Raw genomic sequence first — 16,491 nt, forward strand, 5'->3', positions numbered from 1 at the left:
TCTTTTCCTTTTGGCTTTTCAATTCAGGGGTATCATCTGCTTCCATCTAACCCTATCCTCTACATCCTCTTCTCTCACACCACCTAACTTCATGTCCTCTTTCACAACATCCATAAACCTCCTCTTTGGTCTTCCTTTTGGCCTTTTGCCCGGCAGTTCAAAACTCCAAAAGCATCCTTCTGCTCATCCTTCTACTCACTATTCGTCCTCTGTCCAAACCATCTCAATCTGGCCTCTCTGGCTTTATCTCCAAAACATCTAACATGTGCCGTCCTTCTGATGGACTCGTTCCTGATCCTTTCCATCCTGGTCACTCCCACAGAGAACCTCAACATTTTAATCTCTGCTACCTCCAGCTCTGCCTCCTGTTTTTTTCCTCAGCATCACTGTCTGGAAACCACCTTTCTTTTCATTCTTGATTATTCTCTTTTATCACACCTGACACTTTTCTCCACCCGTTCCAACCTGCTTGCGTATGCTTCCTCAACCTTTCTTCCGAACCCTCCATTGCTCTTGACTGTTGACTGTTGTAACCTTATCCTTCCACTTGGGTCCCTCTCATTCACACAGATGTATTCTGTCTTGCCGTGGCTAACCTTAATTCCTCTCCTTTCCAGGACATACCTCCACCTCGCTAGATTTTCCTCCACCTGTTCCACTTGCACATCTGAACACTGCAATTTTAGCCAGTTCTTTTTTACAAAACTGTCCAATCTGAGTCATGCTGCACAGGGATTGTGAATAAACAGCCCTTTTTAATTCCGGCCACAAAATCTCAATTGGATCAATGTCTGGGCTCTGAATCGGCCTCTCCGCAACATTCACTGTTGCCTTGAAAGCATTTTGTGCAGCTTTGGCTGTGTGCTTGCTGGTAAACAAATCTTCTCCCAAGTCACAGTTCTCTTGCAGCATGCATTAGGTTGTCCTCCAGGTTTTCCCAATGCTTTGCTGCATTCATTTCACCATTTACCTTTACAAGCCTTCCAGGTCCTGCTGGATGATGCTGCCACCGCCATGCTTCACTGTGGGAATGGTGTGTTTTATGGTGATGTGTAATGTTTGGTGTCCGCCAAACATGTTGACTAGTCTGATGGTCAGAAAGCCAAATTAATTTAACCATAACTCGGTGCTGAAAAAGTGGGTACAGACTTTTTTTTTTTAATGAGCATTGTAGATGTACTTTAAGTGTACTGTACAATGTACTTTGGAGGACAGTGGCTTGCATAGGGTCTAAAACTGTGGGAAACTCACCCCTCCCCAACTCACTGCAGCTCAAGCATAGCAGCTCACCTAAGACTCTGCTTACATGTTTGAACAGGAATCCAATTCTGAAGAATGATACAGAAAGTCCCAGCCTGCAAGTTGACCGGATTGGTTTATTAGGTTTGTTGCGTATGAAACCTCAAAAGTCTAGATCCTTGTTCTTGAGACAGTCATCAGTACACAACGGTCTGAAGGCAGAAATGCTCAGCCATAGCACTGACTGCTCATTTTGCTCACGATGTGTCTACCATCACATTCATATATTCCCTTCCAGCATATAAGAACACGGACATTTTAACAAGATTTTAAAACGCAAAACATGTTTGGACATTTGACCCTACTGTCTGACTAAGTTTTGTAATCAACCTGGTATCGTGCCAGGAGAATAAGCCATTGCTGATGTCTACAATGGACGTATCCGGCCTTCTTAGGATTGACCCTGCATGACCCCATAATACGTCCACACACTGTCACAGCTTCCATTGCTTCGAAGAGGTACTCGCTTAAACCCTAGTATACAGTATGAGCACACTGATAACCAGTTCTCAGTTTTTATGAAATGCCAAATCTAATTGGTTAATAAAATAGTTATCATATGATGTAGTATAATATTGCATCTACAGGGGCAAATCCAATCATATTATGTCAGGTATTATCTTCCATTGCAGCAGCTGAAGCCTGTTTTCATAAATGCACAAATAAGATTAAACCTCGGATATTACATTGATCTGTGGAAACGCAGATTTTCTGAATAACTTCATTTTAAAAAGCAGAGTTTATGGTAGCCTACTTTGACAACTGTGACAATGATAACACAGACATAACCTGTTGCAATGGTTGAGTTCTTCTTGTGTTGTGATTGCACAGCATGTATGTAGCTAAAAAAGGTTTCAGGTAATTTGACAAACTAAAAAGTCGTGAGGAATTTGAATCATTAAAGTGCATCATCAACGAAGGTAAATTCTGCATTTTATTGTCATCCCAGCTCTCCAGATTATAATTTTGTCATTCATTTCACCTTTTGTATGTTTGTCTGTCCTGGAAGAAGGATCCCTCTTTTGTCGCTCTTCCTGAAGTTTCACATTTCTTTGTAGGATGGGAAACAGTAGAGAATGTTCTACGCTGTTTGACCAATATAACAAAATTGACTTGACAATATTATGTTGCATCCCTGTCTCACAGAGGGGCCTTCCATCAAAATCCAGATTCCTGACCTTTATAAATTTGGATAATAATATGCTTACATTGTGCATGTTTCTACAAAGGTTGGTATATACTAAACAAAAAGCACAGGTGACAGTCAGTGAGGCACAAAAGGGCCCCAAAGCAAATATCTTCAACGCAGCTGTGGCAGTGATGATGATGATGAGGCCGATACCCGCAGGTGTTGGATGATATTTATGTACCTGCTATTTACTTAGCTCTCTGCAAAAGATAAGGACAAGCTGATGTCAGCTAGCATTAATATCAGATTAAAAGATGTGAAATGAGACACACTGAGTACTATTGATAGCTGGCATTTTAATAAAGCTCAAAGGAATAGAAAAAAAAAACAAAACAACAAAAATCCATGAACAGTCGAGCATATTTTGTTAATTGGAAAGAAAATGAATTCGAAAAAAAATACTATGGTTTTCTCAGTATACTCACTGGATTTCACACGATACCACACTAAAGCCTCAGTAAGACTTTACACATCTCGCCACCTCGGCTACACTCTGCACTCAACACGCTTCCTTCAACACCTGTACTGCTTCATTAGTACGCGCTTCCAACAGGTAAATGTCGTTACAAAAAATACTTCTATATGCCAAAATATATCTGTACAGTGTCAACACATATTGAAGGAATGCATGATTTAAAAAAAAAAAAAAGTAACAGTAATGTAAAAGTAATAAGCATGACAGTCCTGAAGTGGAAACATCTTTGATTAGACTGGACAACAGTGGACAGGGTCTGTAAGTGCTAGCATGGGTGAATTCATTTTATTTACAATTGTGGACTACTTTGCAGGTAAACCCTGATTTAATAGCTCAGACAATAACCACATTAAAGTGACACTTTTCAGTATTTGTTAGTTCTAACTGCGACATGGTCAATGGTGATTATTTACTCTTAAATTGCACAGACTGATGACACAGTGTGGGATTTCCATCTAGTCTACTACTCATGATAGTCTTATCAGTGATACCGTTGAGTGATCACAACTTTTTGCATCTTGTAGCACGATAAAAAGGCCCCAAAAACGACGACATACTGATAAATTATAAAAGCTACTCAAAGCTACTACAAGCTGACTTGTTCATTTTGAATGGAACTGCCATTATATACAAACTAATTTTTTTAACTTATATACGCATAGTATATTATGTTTCTCTGGATAAAATCTAAGACGCTTTTTAAAATATCTTCAAAGCATTATCAAAATGAAATAAATTAAGAGTCTATTGCAGGTGCTTTCCAGAATTGTTCGATGTTCCTCCGTATGCTCAGTAATCTCATCATTTGACACTTTTGGAAAGTAGTTGCAATCACCAGCTGAGGTATTTTCCTCGCTCTTCTTGGCACTTCACTAAACACACATACACAAACTTGAACTGTTTATAAGTTTTTCAGTCACGTGTAAAAAAAAAACCAACAACAAAAAAAACAGAAATTCATGCCTGTATGGCGCAAAACTCTCATCAAAAATGCTGCGTCTGATCACAGACAGGCCGCCCTTTAAAATGACCGTGAAGGGGACGTGATCTGATCTCAGACTTTGTTTTTACACGCAACAAACGGACTTTTTCAACAGGCGCTGACAAAATGACACGAACACTCACAGCGCATCCATATGACACAAAACAAGCATAAGGCCACACATGATCAACTTAGAGAAACCAAACTGCCCCCCGTTCAGAGGCGTGACATTCAGTGCTTCAGTGGTTCAACTAGGTAAGGCATTGGTTCGCCTATTATTTTCTTCTCTTGTTTTTTTTTGTTTTTTTTTTGTTTTGGCACATGAGAACATAGATACACATGCTGACGAGTACACACTTGTGCCTCATTTAAGCAGTTCAGAGTGACACGGCCAGCTCTGTATTCGCAACGACAACATCCGTGAGGCCCGCGTGTGTTCTACATTCCAGTTGTGATTTTGAACAGTGGAAACGTGTGTCCCTTTTTAATGAAAAAGTAAAATCCACAAATTCTTCTGCGTGGACCAAACCAATGAAGTGTGTCCAAACGTTGGCCGACCATCTGGCACTACTTGGGGTGTTTTTTGGGCGTCCCCTGCTTCTTGGTCTGCCACAGATGGCTGGCGATGGTGATGGCGTCCACGCTAGCGGACATGGTTTTGGCTGGGATCTGGCTGAACTGCTTCCTGTCTGAGTTGTACTTGTACAGGGCCTCGATCATTTTGTTTGTTATGCTCTTTGGGCCGATGCCAGCCAGTTTGGTGATCTCCTCGGTCTCGGGGCAGTAGGTGTAAACGGACCTGAACTGGCATCCGGCATCGCGGAACAGCACGAGGAAGTTATTGGCTTCAGATTTCTCCATTTCCTGCGGCAGAAATAAGACTCATTAATCAACGCGACGTCTTAGTATAGGAGATGTATTTATACACACAAAGACACAAAACATACATCAAGTATCCTGTTTTTCTGCCCTTCATTGACTTTGCCAGCCAGGCAGCAGTGAGCCAAAGCGTTCTGGATGATGTGCTTGTTGGACTTGGCACTGGGCTCCTTGTACAGTTTGGGTCCTGTGGGAAGAAAACACAAGCATGAGACTGCAAAATCTAAACAAGTGGCTTTGTAAATGTCAATGAACTGTTGAAGCAGCGCAGGTACTGTGTGTCTTCTCCGTATCTACCTGTGTACTCAGTGTTGGAGGGAGTGGACGAGGTGGTCGAATCGTTTTCCCAATCCTTCTCTCCGTTACGACTGCCAGCCGAAGGACACGAAGAGAAACCTTCCGCAGAGTCCGGCCTGGAGACGACGAAATACCAAACGAATGATGCACACACACACACAAACACACACATTACAACACCACGTAACGGCAGACGCAACGTGTACCAGGTATTAACACGTAAACCGACAAATTGCACATACAGACATGCACACACACACGTAGAGATGTGGTAGAACAAGGTCAGACACAGTGACACGATTCTCCAAACCCGGCCTGTTGTCTCGTATTACATCATATTGTAATACTCCGACGGAGCTGCGCAGCGAGGGTCAGAAAAGGCATGTTCAGCCAAGCAAAGCAAAGCCTTGGCGCTGTCTTTATGGATGCTGTGAGAGATGAGCTCAAGTACTTATGAAGGAAACGGGCAAACACAGCGGTGAAGCACAGAGCAGCCAGCATAGAGGAGAGAGCGCACAACAGCCTGAGAGCAATACTGCAAGAGACAGGAGGAGGAAAGAGAGGCGGAAACAGCTCAGCCACGCCAGTCCGACCAACCTTAATGCAGAAGCAAAAACTGCAAGGATGGAATAAGTTCAACTGTTTGACACGTCCGTCTACTTTTAAGCGCTTGTCTACGCTGAAGGAACGTCTAATGAAATGAGGGCTACGCCAAAGTTTATCAACACAAAGCCACACCTACAGTACTTTGTTACCCTACAAAGCACTCGTTTACGCAGCGTTACTAACCTTCCCTTTCTGTCTTTGGGGGAGCTTAAATAAAACGGGATATGGGCAGAAGCTAGTTTGTTGCCTCTGAGGGATGCATGCAAAACAGAGGGGAAAAAAGGGAGAGAGGGATAAAAAAGAGAGTCAAGCTGCAGACCTCACAGGCCTCCATGAATCACATGAGTCATAGGATCAGAAAAAAACCTTCATCAACAAACATCCCATCAAGTCAAAACACAGCTGGGTTTATGATGCGTCGGGTGTCACATCAGGGAAATACGGGTCGGAAGTTATGGCATTTCAAAACTCACGAACCAATTATTAAACTGCATTTGAATCTGAGAAGTTAGAATGGTTTTATTGACAAGGAAAAGTACCAACAGATATTTGATTTTCTTCTTCTGCTGCTTCTTACATTTGTAATTCACAAATCGAGGGCAAAATGAGAAAGTTTTAACTTCAGGCTGCAAGTAGAGTGTGATTCTTACCTGCTGTTCTTCCTGTTATCTGAGTGGTGGTCTCTGTCGTTGTCAGCCAGATTGAGAGACGCCAAAGAAACGCTGGACACCGAGAAGCCTCGAGGACGCACCCCTGCAGCCGCAGCACGAGGTACGGATCAGTGTTTGCTGCACAGTGACAGTTGTGTGTTTTTTGTGTTTGCGTGTCGCTCACCTGTCGCCTTCACGGGAGGAGTAGACGACTCCATGACGTCCCTGTGGATGGATTTGGGCCGCGGCTTCTTCTTGAGACTTCCGGATCGAGGCTTGATGACCTCGTCCATGTCCTCCATCAGTTTGAGCTGCTTCCTCCTCATGTACTCGTTCTTGATGTATTCCCTCCTCGCCTTCTCGTCGTCCTTCTTTTGCTGCTCCTCTTCTGCTTTCAACCTGAGGAAGGGAGCCGAGGTGGGATTATTGTACGATTGCATACCTGAGTTGAAAAGGCGCAATTTGTGTATTAACCCTGTGAACCCCAAAACCTGCCAGCAGAGTTGGAAAAAAGCATCTTAATGTCATGTGGCAAAACATTAAGAGGCTGTTCATCTGAATTGGGATGAACTGTTCTTTGCACAGAGCATTTTGATTATTTACCCTTTATTCAACCAGGTGAGTCCCACTGAGATTGCAAGATCTCTTTTTCAAGGGAGCCCCGGCCAAGATGGCAGCAGCACCAAGTTACAGTTATCAAACATTTGAGACAAGCATGGAAACAAGTTAAAAATGTGAGCAGTAAAATATTAACAGTATGTACGGCGACCATTTCTTTTCCAGTTTTGATAACACCTGGGGACACTTAAAAAAGCTGCTTGTACATCTTCAATGTTCGTGTTCATTTTTTTGCTAAATAAACAATCAAAGAAACTCAAACTTCAAAATTCAAGCAACTTTCAAATTTGTATTTAAAAAAAAAAAGGATTTATGGCAATATAACTGTGCCATGCTGCACAAAAGACATTTTTGAGTTCTCTCTAGTTCTAGCCATGGCTGTGCTGCTTCCATGGAGTTGCAGGACTTTGCATTGTGGTGAAAAATAATCCCACCATGAGCAAACAGGCGACAGGAGCAAACAAGATGCCCACAAACTGTATGGGGTTCAGAGTACTGATGATCCATGAACAGTTAGACTGTACGTACCGGGCAGCTTCCCTCTTCTGCTCCTGGTCCAGCTCCTGTTGTTGCTTCCTCTCCTGAGCCTCCTTCTCCCTCCGCAGCCTTTTCTCCAGCAGAGCTGCCTTCTTCGCTGCCATGTCCTCTTCCCCTTTCACGTCGTCCTAGTTTTCATGGACAAGAGCACAAATACATACAGGGACTTAGATCATATCCACAAGAAATACTCAGTCTACACTTAAATCGTCTCCATTACAAGCTAGCCGTCATATTTTTTGATAAATGAGTTTTTAAAAAAAGCTCTGATGTTGCTCTGTAATCAACAGGACTACCATGAGTTTGTATTCGGGCGTTTTTTTCGGCCCAGATTCACACATATGAGCTCTGATGAGCTCACGGCTCAACAGGCACAAAGCTGCACACGTTGTTCCAGGCTCACACAATGTCAGATTGTTTCTGGTGCAACTCTCTGCATGTAGTATCACAGGACTATAGACCGTGTTGTTAATGAGAAGGTATTGAACTTTGCATCAGTTGCGGTTACTGCCGTGGTTCCAGACCTCAGGGAGCGGGTGAGCAGGGTGAATAATGTGACATGAAAGTAGAATAGATCCTTTTCACTGCAGACATTTTGACCCACCAAACACGGGCAACTGATAACAACATTTCCTATTTCATATACTTTTCTGAGTGCAGTAACTGTTTGTGCAGAGCCTGAGGGAAGCACCTTTTTTCTGTTAAGCTAAAAACATCTCCAATATTGTGAAACACAGGGAGCTTCTCTTTACATGGAAAAAAGGTTCCTACTAGCAATGTGAAGGTAATTTTACCAATGGTATATTGTAGATAATGGATATTATTAACACTGGGTCATTGATTTGTTAGTACACTACCCACAGACAGTTTCTATTTCAAAAGGGACATCTTTAGGTGTCCAATCAATAGACGAAAAGCCAAAAACATGCAGAAAAAAAGGTCCCAGTCTGTTTGACATTTTTGCTTGAAAAGTGACTCAATCAACAGTTCATTTATGAATGTAATTGCTGACTGAGTTTCTTGCTAATTTACTCAAAATCACCCAAAAGCAGTAAACTTTCCAGTCCATTCCCTAGAATTGTGTGTGTCCAGCTTGAGCGCAGACTCCAGCTCATGCTACAGATAATATTAGGAAAAATGTCTTACTTACTCAGGTTCTGTAGCTCCAACTCACCTTAAAGAAGAATCCACAGCACATCTTCTGGTCTTCTGCATAAACGTCTCCTCCTGTTTCTCCCTCTCCTGCCACCTCTGGCCCTCGGCCATCTGCAGGCTTCAGCCCAGACAGAGGCACCTCCACCAGGTCTCTCCTGTCCTGGTGGTCTTCCTTCACCCGGCTGCCTGCAGCTCCTTGGATCTCAGACACCGGCTGACGCAGCACTTCCGACGTCCTCGATTGTTTGACTTCTCCCTTCGTCTCTGCCTCTCCGCTCTCCTCGTGTTGCTCGTCTTCCTTCTCTTTGGCTTCTTTAGTCGCAGGCTGAGGAGTGCCAGCACTCTTCTTCGCCACGGTCACTTCTTTGTTCTTAGTGTTTTCTTTGTTGTCCTTGGTGTCTTGGTTCTTGGTCTCCTGGGACCCATCATCGTGGCCCAAGTAGGCAAACGAACTGATCTGGGTTTGGCTGGGAGTGAAACGCCTCAGTCTGGGCAGGCTGTCCACTGAAGTGGGGGTGTTGAGCATGCGGCTGAAGGGGGTGACCTTCAGGTCGTTTGGACGCGGAGTTCGAGGTGTTCTGGCATGGAAGGAGGCTGGTCGTCGCTTAATCCCGGCTGGGGAACGATTGGGGGCGCGGGGAGAGCCAGAAGAAGACAGGATGGGGGATAAGGACCCCACCGAGCCTCGGCCTGATCCCCGGCCTGTTACGCTGCTGCTGCGCAACTCACGGAGCTGCCTGTGTGACAAAATACCCACAATTATGTTCACGGGTGGCAAATTACAGTTTCCAATGGCCACATCAGTTTAAAGAATGAACTGATACCTGTGTGGAGACGGAGCGGGAGGCGGGATGACCCAGGCTTGTTGATGTTGCTCTCTCATGGCCATGATCTTCTCCTGTTGCTGAGCCAAACGCTGCATCTCCGTCTGCAGGAAGCCCAGCGACGTGTTCAGCCTCTCGATGGAGCGAGTGTATTCTGCCAGGTCGATCTCTCCCGGAGCCACACCTGCATCACCACAAACACACACAGGGTGGTTATTCAATTACTGTGAGAACAATCACTTGCAACAGCTAAAAGCACAGTGGAATATAAACACTGAAAAAGTTCCTGCTCTTGCTTTTCCTATTGTGGGATTTAGTGCTGAAACAACTAATTAGTTTGTGGTTAGCTCCTGAACCCTGCGCTGCAGAGCATCACTGACCTTTGAGCAATTCCTACTGGGCCACATGGAAATTAAATGACTGGGCAAAGCAGCTGAACAGTAAATAATCACTGCATTTTTCTCCTATTACTCCTGTTACACACCCAAACATAAGCAACAATAATGGGATTTTTTTTAGCTATAGTATGTCACAAAAATATGATGTAAGCAGATTATTCATAGTTAAGCATCAGTGTGTCAGTGGTGCGTTGTCGTTGTGGCTGCTGCAGGTGGAGCTGGTTAAAAATACTTTACAGATAAACCTGAGGGATCATCGGATGATTAATTGGAGAGGAAAGAAGAAAAAAAAAAACACAAATCTGTTTTTAGTTTTTGTACATTATTCTCTAATCACTGATTTTTGGTGAGATTTTTTGTTGTTTTTGACATTTATTGAAATGAAACCATGTGAGAAGTTCAGAGGGGAAAACCACTGTTTGGTGGAGCTGTTAACAACCCATAGATGTCTGAAATGTGGCCCAGACTACACACTGCTTTTTGTAAGATGTTAAAGCCAAAAAGGTCAGAAAACAATAGTTTAACAGTGTCTTTGAAAGGCTTGCTATTTCATCCATTGTGTCAAATCTATCTGAAAGGTCACTAAAGCTGTTGGAGAAGGAAGTACGTAAAGAAAAGTGGCAAACAAAGAAAGCAGCATAAAAGAAAATGAGTTAATTCAAGTACAAACACCTCAAATGATTGTACTTGAGTAAATTTTCCACCACTGCCATTGTACTGGCTTGTTATGTCCTCTGCAAGATTGTATTTAGCCACAGTTGTGCTTCAAGTCAAATAAACGCACAAAACTAATGAGCTAATGCTCAGTGTGATCTTTTGCATGCAACATTTGCCAAACACAAAGTGTACAGGTGAAGCTGTATTAAAAAAAAAGCAGTGGACTAATCTGCAAAATTTGCAATATCAAGATGTCGTCTTAGTTAAACTACAACGAGGATGTTTTATAATTTTCTGGAATTTTAAATCTAAAACAATGACTTGATGAGAACACCGTGTTGCTGTGTTTAAGCTGATCACCCACCGCCACCATCTTCACAAGGGGTTTTGGGAGCCGCTCCGTCCGGCTTGCACCTCTCCGCCCGCTCCATGCCGCGCTGGCTGTTTTCCTTTCCGGAGGTGAGAGGCTCCGGTGACGGCGTCTCTGCTCCTCCTGAGCTGGGGCTGACGGGAGCTGTCACTCCTTTCCTCCTCACTACATTCAGAAAGGCAGTCCTGCCCATTCTCTGGCGGTGCCGAGTGAAAGCCGCTTCCACCTGAGAAATACGAAGAGATCAGCATGATGTTTACACTTACAGTTGAAGCTGCACTACTGGGCACCTTCCCTGCTGCACGGCTGTTTACCTTCTTCTTTTGGGCTTCGATGGCTCTGCGTTTCTCCTCCAGCTTCATTCTCAGCTGAATCATCTCTGAGGCGATGATGTTGGAGGGGTCTCTGGGTGAAGTAGTTATTGGAGAGGGGGATGTGATTGGCAGGGGAGGTGTGGAAATCTAGAAAAAAAAAAGAAATGTGTGGATTATTGACATAAATTCAAACAGCACATCTGCCTCTGCGTTGTAAGTTGTAATACGGAAACATCTGTGTGAGAGATGCAGAATCATCCACAAACCTGAGAAGGACTGGTTCTTGCTGGGTGTGTATATGGCACATTGAGATCTGAGCTCTCTGGTGTTGTTCCTCCACTGCTCCTTCCCTCTAACTTCCTGAACTTTTGCTCAGCGAAGCTCGTCATTCGCACCAAACCGCCCCCAGAGCCACCGGAGGATGAAGCCGGACTCATTGTGTGTGATCTGGGGATTGTGGGGGCAGAACTGGGGCAAGGGCTGCCTCTGTCACCTCCATCTCCCCTTTCACCCCCAGGGTTAGTGTCGGCGACCCCTTTGTGTCCTCCTTCCTTGGTTTTCTCTCTCTCCGGCCTGTCGGGCAGAGGACACGACCGGGTCGTGGCCTCACAGTCTGGGTCGATATCTGAATAGTCTCTTAGGGAGGAGGAGTCCTCATCCAGGCTCTGGATGTCGTCAGTCCGCACATGGATGCCCGTGTCCACTTCATCCGTGGATACGGAGTTGGGATCGTGGTCATTCAGCCGAGCTTTAGCTGAGCCCAGGTCGTCTCCTTGACCTTGGGCCCCTGGAGGGTCTGAAGGTTCTGCACCGTGGAGAAAGAAGCCATTGTCTTCGTCCCCAACGCCCAGGCTGGCGTGAGGCCTTTCAGTGTCGTGGATAATCTTCAAGGCCTCCTCGATGCTCGGAGGGGTCGATGGGCTGATGTGACCTGTGTGGTTGTCATGGTGATGGCTGGGGCTGTTGCTGTCTGGTAGGACTCCATTGGAGTACCTAAGGACAAATCCAGGTAAATTAAAGGATAGTTGGACACGTTGTTACTGTTTATTTACAAAACGTCGCTCTACTGTACCTGCTTTGGTTCTTGACTGAGAATGTGTTGTTCCGCCCCAAGGGTTTGTGGGAGGTGAAGTCCTCATCCTCCTCCGGGATGTGCCTGCTCTGCCCGTTTACGCTGACGGGCATGAGGGAGAGGTTGCGTTTCATGCCTCCTCGGGATGCATAGTGAATTTTGAACCCAAGACCGTCGCTGCTGGCTGAGCGGGTCATACCGCGGAGGGACGGAGCGTCACAGGACGGCAGGGTCGGGTCTCCGTCCAGAGGAATCTCAAAGGAGATTCCCCGAGAGGAGGATCTGAAGTAGGGAGAGGGAAGGAAATGTTTTGTTAGTTTAATGGAGAAACAACAGAGCACTTAAGAAATGTAGGTCAATGAAGGTTTGCTTTAGCAGCGCTGACAGATTTCATGTACTCACTGTTTTTCTTTGGGCCATGTCCCCACACAGCCATCTACATAGGACATGGAGGTAGATCTCTTCATTATACCTGTTGGAGACGTTTAAGTTTCTTATTAGATGTATGAAATCCTTTACAACAAATGTGGCACTGGTTAGATATTTACACAGAGTAGAATGACTGTGTTTACTGTGAGCAAATATACACGGTTATAACTGACATAATATTAATTGACATTCTACAGATGATTTTTCATTTTAGTGGCTAAATATTGAATTACAGCACTTAGCAATTACTTAAGACACAACAGTTGTTGCATGTCTATAAGTCAGTCACTAGGGGGCCTCTGGATTCAAAACAAAAACTTCCACTGTTCACTTTTCATGGTCAGGTAGCTGCTCTAAGTAGTGATTATTTAAAGAGATACAGCACACTTAAGCATGTGAAAGTTGTGCTAAACATGACTGTGTTATGACTTGCAAGAAAACTGAACCTATTTAACCTTCCGAACCCTGAAAAACCACCAGCATGTTTGTCTGGTATGGCATATTTGATAAAATCACAAAAGTGACAAAGTCTAGCAGAGCCAGAAACGACAAAAACAGAAAGAATTGCAGTATTTTATTTCTACTTTTTGACAGTTCTTGAACTACTTATCTGTGACTTGTTGTCCTGCTGGGAAAATTAACATTGTGATATTTCAGAAAAATCACTGAATTCTACATGACTTGTTTTAAACCATGACTGACTCATCTGCGATCAACAGGTACGTGACAAATATTCAGTAACTTTTTGGCTGAACTGCAAACTGTGGTGTTATGACTGTGTCACACTACGCTGTGTGTCTCTACTTCTAGGCAGGGTTGTGTTACTTCTATACTTTTTATTGCAGTGAAAAATGAACCCACAGTGAACAAAAATGTAACAGGAGCAAATAGCACCGAGAAACTCCTTGGGGTTCAGTGCGTCAAACAAGCATTTTGACACTTCTGCCCTTGTGATCACTGGTTTCTACCCTTTGGATAATATTTATTTTCGACGACTATTTATCAGTCAAAAATGTAAAAAGTACTGGAGCACACACATCCACACTGATTACAGATATTTACCTTCAGCAGAGATGTTCTCCGGGCTGGAAGGTCTGTCTGCATAGCTCTGTTTAACTGGACTGGACACAGGCGCCATATTTCTACATACAGGCTCACAGGCTGCAGAAGAAAACACGTCGTCAATATGCAACTGCAGCTTCGAGTTGATTGTTGGACAATTAACATGCACAACATGACAAAAGGTAACAGCTGCATGCAAGTAATATTGTAAAGTTGTACTGTACCGTTTGGATCGAACACTCTGGGCTGCACAAATGAGGGTTTAACCACTTCAAACCACCAGAAAAGCTCGGCCATAAACACCAGGTAGTTACTCTGCAAGACCACACACACACACACACCTCAGTGGTTAATGTCACACATGTAGTTATTCATCACCATTAGCACAGCGTTTGTTTTTTTTGCAGTCGTATCTCCTCTTAAAACATCTCTCTGAAGGTGCTAAACGAGCCACAATCACCATATTATATGGCATTTTGATGGATCAATGAGGTCACGGCCAGCCAACTGTTGCTAGGTAACTGGCTCAGGTGTGTGCGTGCATGTACTTGAATATCTGTGCATGTTTCATTGTCTGAGTTGTTTAATGTCAAACCCAGGCACCTCGCTAAAACTGCCAAAAACACCATCTGGGGTTTAGTTTAAATATGTCACATATGCACAGATGGATGCACAGAGCAGCGAGTGAGTAACGGCCACGATGAGAAATGCATTCACACAGAAAGGCTGCGTGCAGATGATTTCATCTGTAAGAAACCATTTGGTCAGATCAGTTTATTCCAACTCTAACGAGGGCAGCAAGACCAACCAAAGCTGTTATTTCTACTCCTCTGGACTTGCTCACTGAGTGAACTGCTGAATAACAACAACAGCATTTCTCTTAATGCAATACATTAAATGAACAGACACGTGCACAGAAACGCTGGTTAAGATTCTGCGGGCAGTGGATCTGTGGTGAATGGGCAGTGTGCCAGTGAGTCTTTAACTTGTCCCCTGGTTGTACTAATGTTTATACCACTATACAGACAATGCACACACACTATAAACAATGTAGTGAATGAGAAATGAGGAGAGAAACCCGGAGCAAAGAGTGCACAAGTGTGAAAACTGTTGCGTTGTTTTAAAGAATGGAAAGTCCCAGTCAGCTGCGACCGTGACTTGAATCCGAATGTTTCTACCCACGCTCTCCGCATACTATTTACCCACACTGGCTGAGCTGCTTCTGATGTCTGGATGGCACAGAGATGCTCTTAAAGTTACACGCTACTTTTACTTTTATCAATCAGACACAAATGAGTATGAAATGGGAGATCTCTGCCTGAGGATGGAGCGAATCTGCTGTTGTTCCATCTGTAGAATTCACAGATTTTTGTTGTTGTTGTTGAGAACAGAAGGGATTTGAAGGGAAGAGAACAAGGGAGGTAGGCAGAGACGGGTCGGGATTGTGAATCTCTTCCGAGCTGAATCTGTCCTCTGTCTGAGTGGGGAGCGGGGCGGAGCGCTGTATCCAAAAAGCACCAATACACACTGAGGCTGTCATAATAAATATATATTTATAGATAATCTGACTGCAAAGCAATATTCAATGCAGCAAAACGCTATTTATGTCTCTAATACGTGCACACACATACACACAATGACAATCCTCGTGAGAGTCAAGCCTACGCTCACATTGAGTATTAAACTTTTCCTTGAATGACTCATTTTTGCCTATTTGTGATTTCCCACCCTTCCCTTTCAGCTATTCCCTGAAACACTTTTTCTTTTTATCCTTTCTTCAACTAAATCGACATCATGAAAGCAGCACTTTGCACACATTCCTCCCCCCTTTCTTAAAAAGAAAATATCTGAATAGCGGCCCTCCTACCTTTACGGATGCATGTGCGTAGAGCAAATCCTCCAGGCTGAAGTGGCAGCAGTGGTTGAGGTTGTTCCTGCAGAACTCCTGCACCAGCTGGAGGTTGTACAGACTGTCAGCCAGAGACATGGTCTCCTTGAGGCAGATATCTGCACCGCCATGGGAGGGGTCAAACACAAACACACAAGGGAGGGGTAACGGCAAAGGCCAGACAGGAAGACAAGGAAAAGATAAGACTCAGTTTATGTTTAAAAAAAAAGGAGTACATGAGAAGAAAATGACCCTACTTTCCCCGCTAGTATTTATATGTGCTGATTTGAATCACTTGAAACCCTTGAAACAACTCATGGCACAAGTTTTCAAACCGTCCTCAAGTCCTTCGAGATGAATCATCAGGATTTTTATCCCCTGACGTTGCCTTAAGGACGGCCCATGCATGTGTAGGATGTCTCAGGCAGCGGAGCGTTACAGCAGCTGATTTCTCTGGAGCGAAGTCATTCTGTACTTCTTTACTTTTTTGTTTTTTTTTTCAGAAGAAAATCAAGCTGCCAAGGCCTTAATAAAGTACAGCTTGCTTTCACATCTGGTTCGCATGTGTGTGTGAGCTCCCTGTGAACCACATTTGATCCCAAGAGTCTCAGCGCGTCGACACAAGAGCTGTTTATCTTTGAAATAGCAGTTAGCTACTCCGTCACATCCCCCCTCGTGACCAACCACATCCCAGCCCAGAGCATTTTAAGAAATGACGGCGGAGGCAGGCTGAGAGGAAACAAGCCTTTGTTTTGCTTTGTCTCGTTCTCCATGTCTGTCCTGAACTCTA

General features: G+C 44.1%; 1 protein-coding gene across 1 annotated transcript in view; it reads right to left on the minus strand.

The window, feature by feature from the left end:
* Positions 1–2,764: 2,764 nt before the first annotated feature.
* camsap2b (calmodulin regulated spectrin-associated protein family, member 2b) overlaps positions 2,765–16,491 on the minus strand; it is a 40,248-nt gene continuing 26,521 nt past the window's right edge. The window contains exons 6-21 of the mRNA XM_008282256.1: positions 15,681–15,820; positions 14,038–14,128; positions 13,814–13,912; positions 12,725–12,794; positions 12,323–12,604; positions 11,517–12,243; positions 11,251–11,397; positions 10,931–11,162; positions 9,512–9,695; positions 8,707–9,424; positions 7,524–7,660; positions 6,562–6,776; positions 6,378–6,480; positions 5,122–5,237; positions 4,893–5,011; positions 2,765–4,809 (exon numbers count right to left, since the gene is read on the minus strand). Coding sequence (XP_008280478.1) covers positions 4,513–4,809; positions 4,893–5,011; positions 5,122–5,237; positions 6,378–6,480; positions 6,562–6,776; positions 7,524–7,660; positions 8,707–9,424; positions 9,512–9,695; positions 10,931–11,162; positions 11,251–11,397; positions 11,517–12,243; positions 12,323–12,604; positions 12,725–12,794; positions 13,814–13,912; positions 14,038–14,128; positions 15,681–15,820 — 3,677 coding nt within the window. The 3' untranslated portion in view covers positions 2,765–4,512. The remainder of the gene's footprint in view (positions 4,810–4,892; positions 5,012–5,121; positions 5,238–6,377; positions 6,481–6,561; positions 6,777–7,523; positions 7,661–8,706; positions 9,425–9,511; positions 9,696–10,930; positions 11,163–11,250; positions 11,398–11,516; positions 12,244–12,322; positions 12,605–12,724; positions 12,795–13,813; positions 13,913–14,037; positions 14,129–15,680; positions 15,821–16,491) is intronic.

The sequence above is a fragment of the Stegastes partitus genome, unplaced genomic scaffold (genome assembly GCF_000690725.1).
Source record: "Stegastes partitus isolate 25-593 unplaced genomic scaffold, Stegastes_partitus-1.0.2 Scaffold264, whole genome shotgun sequence".
NCBI lineage: Eukaryota > Metazoa > Chordata > Actinopteri > Pomacentridae > Stegastes > Stegastes partitus.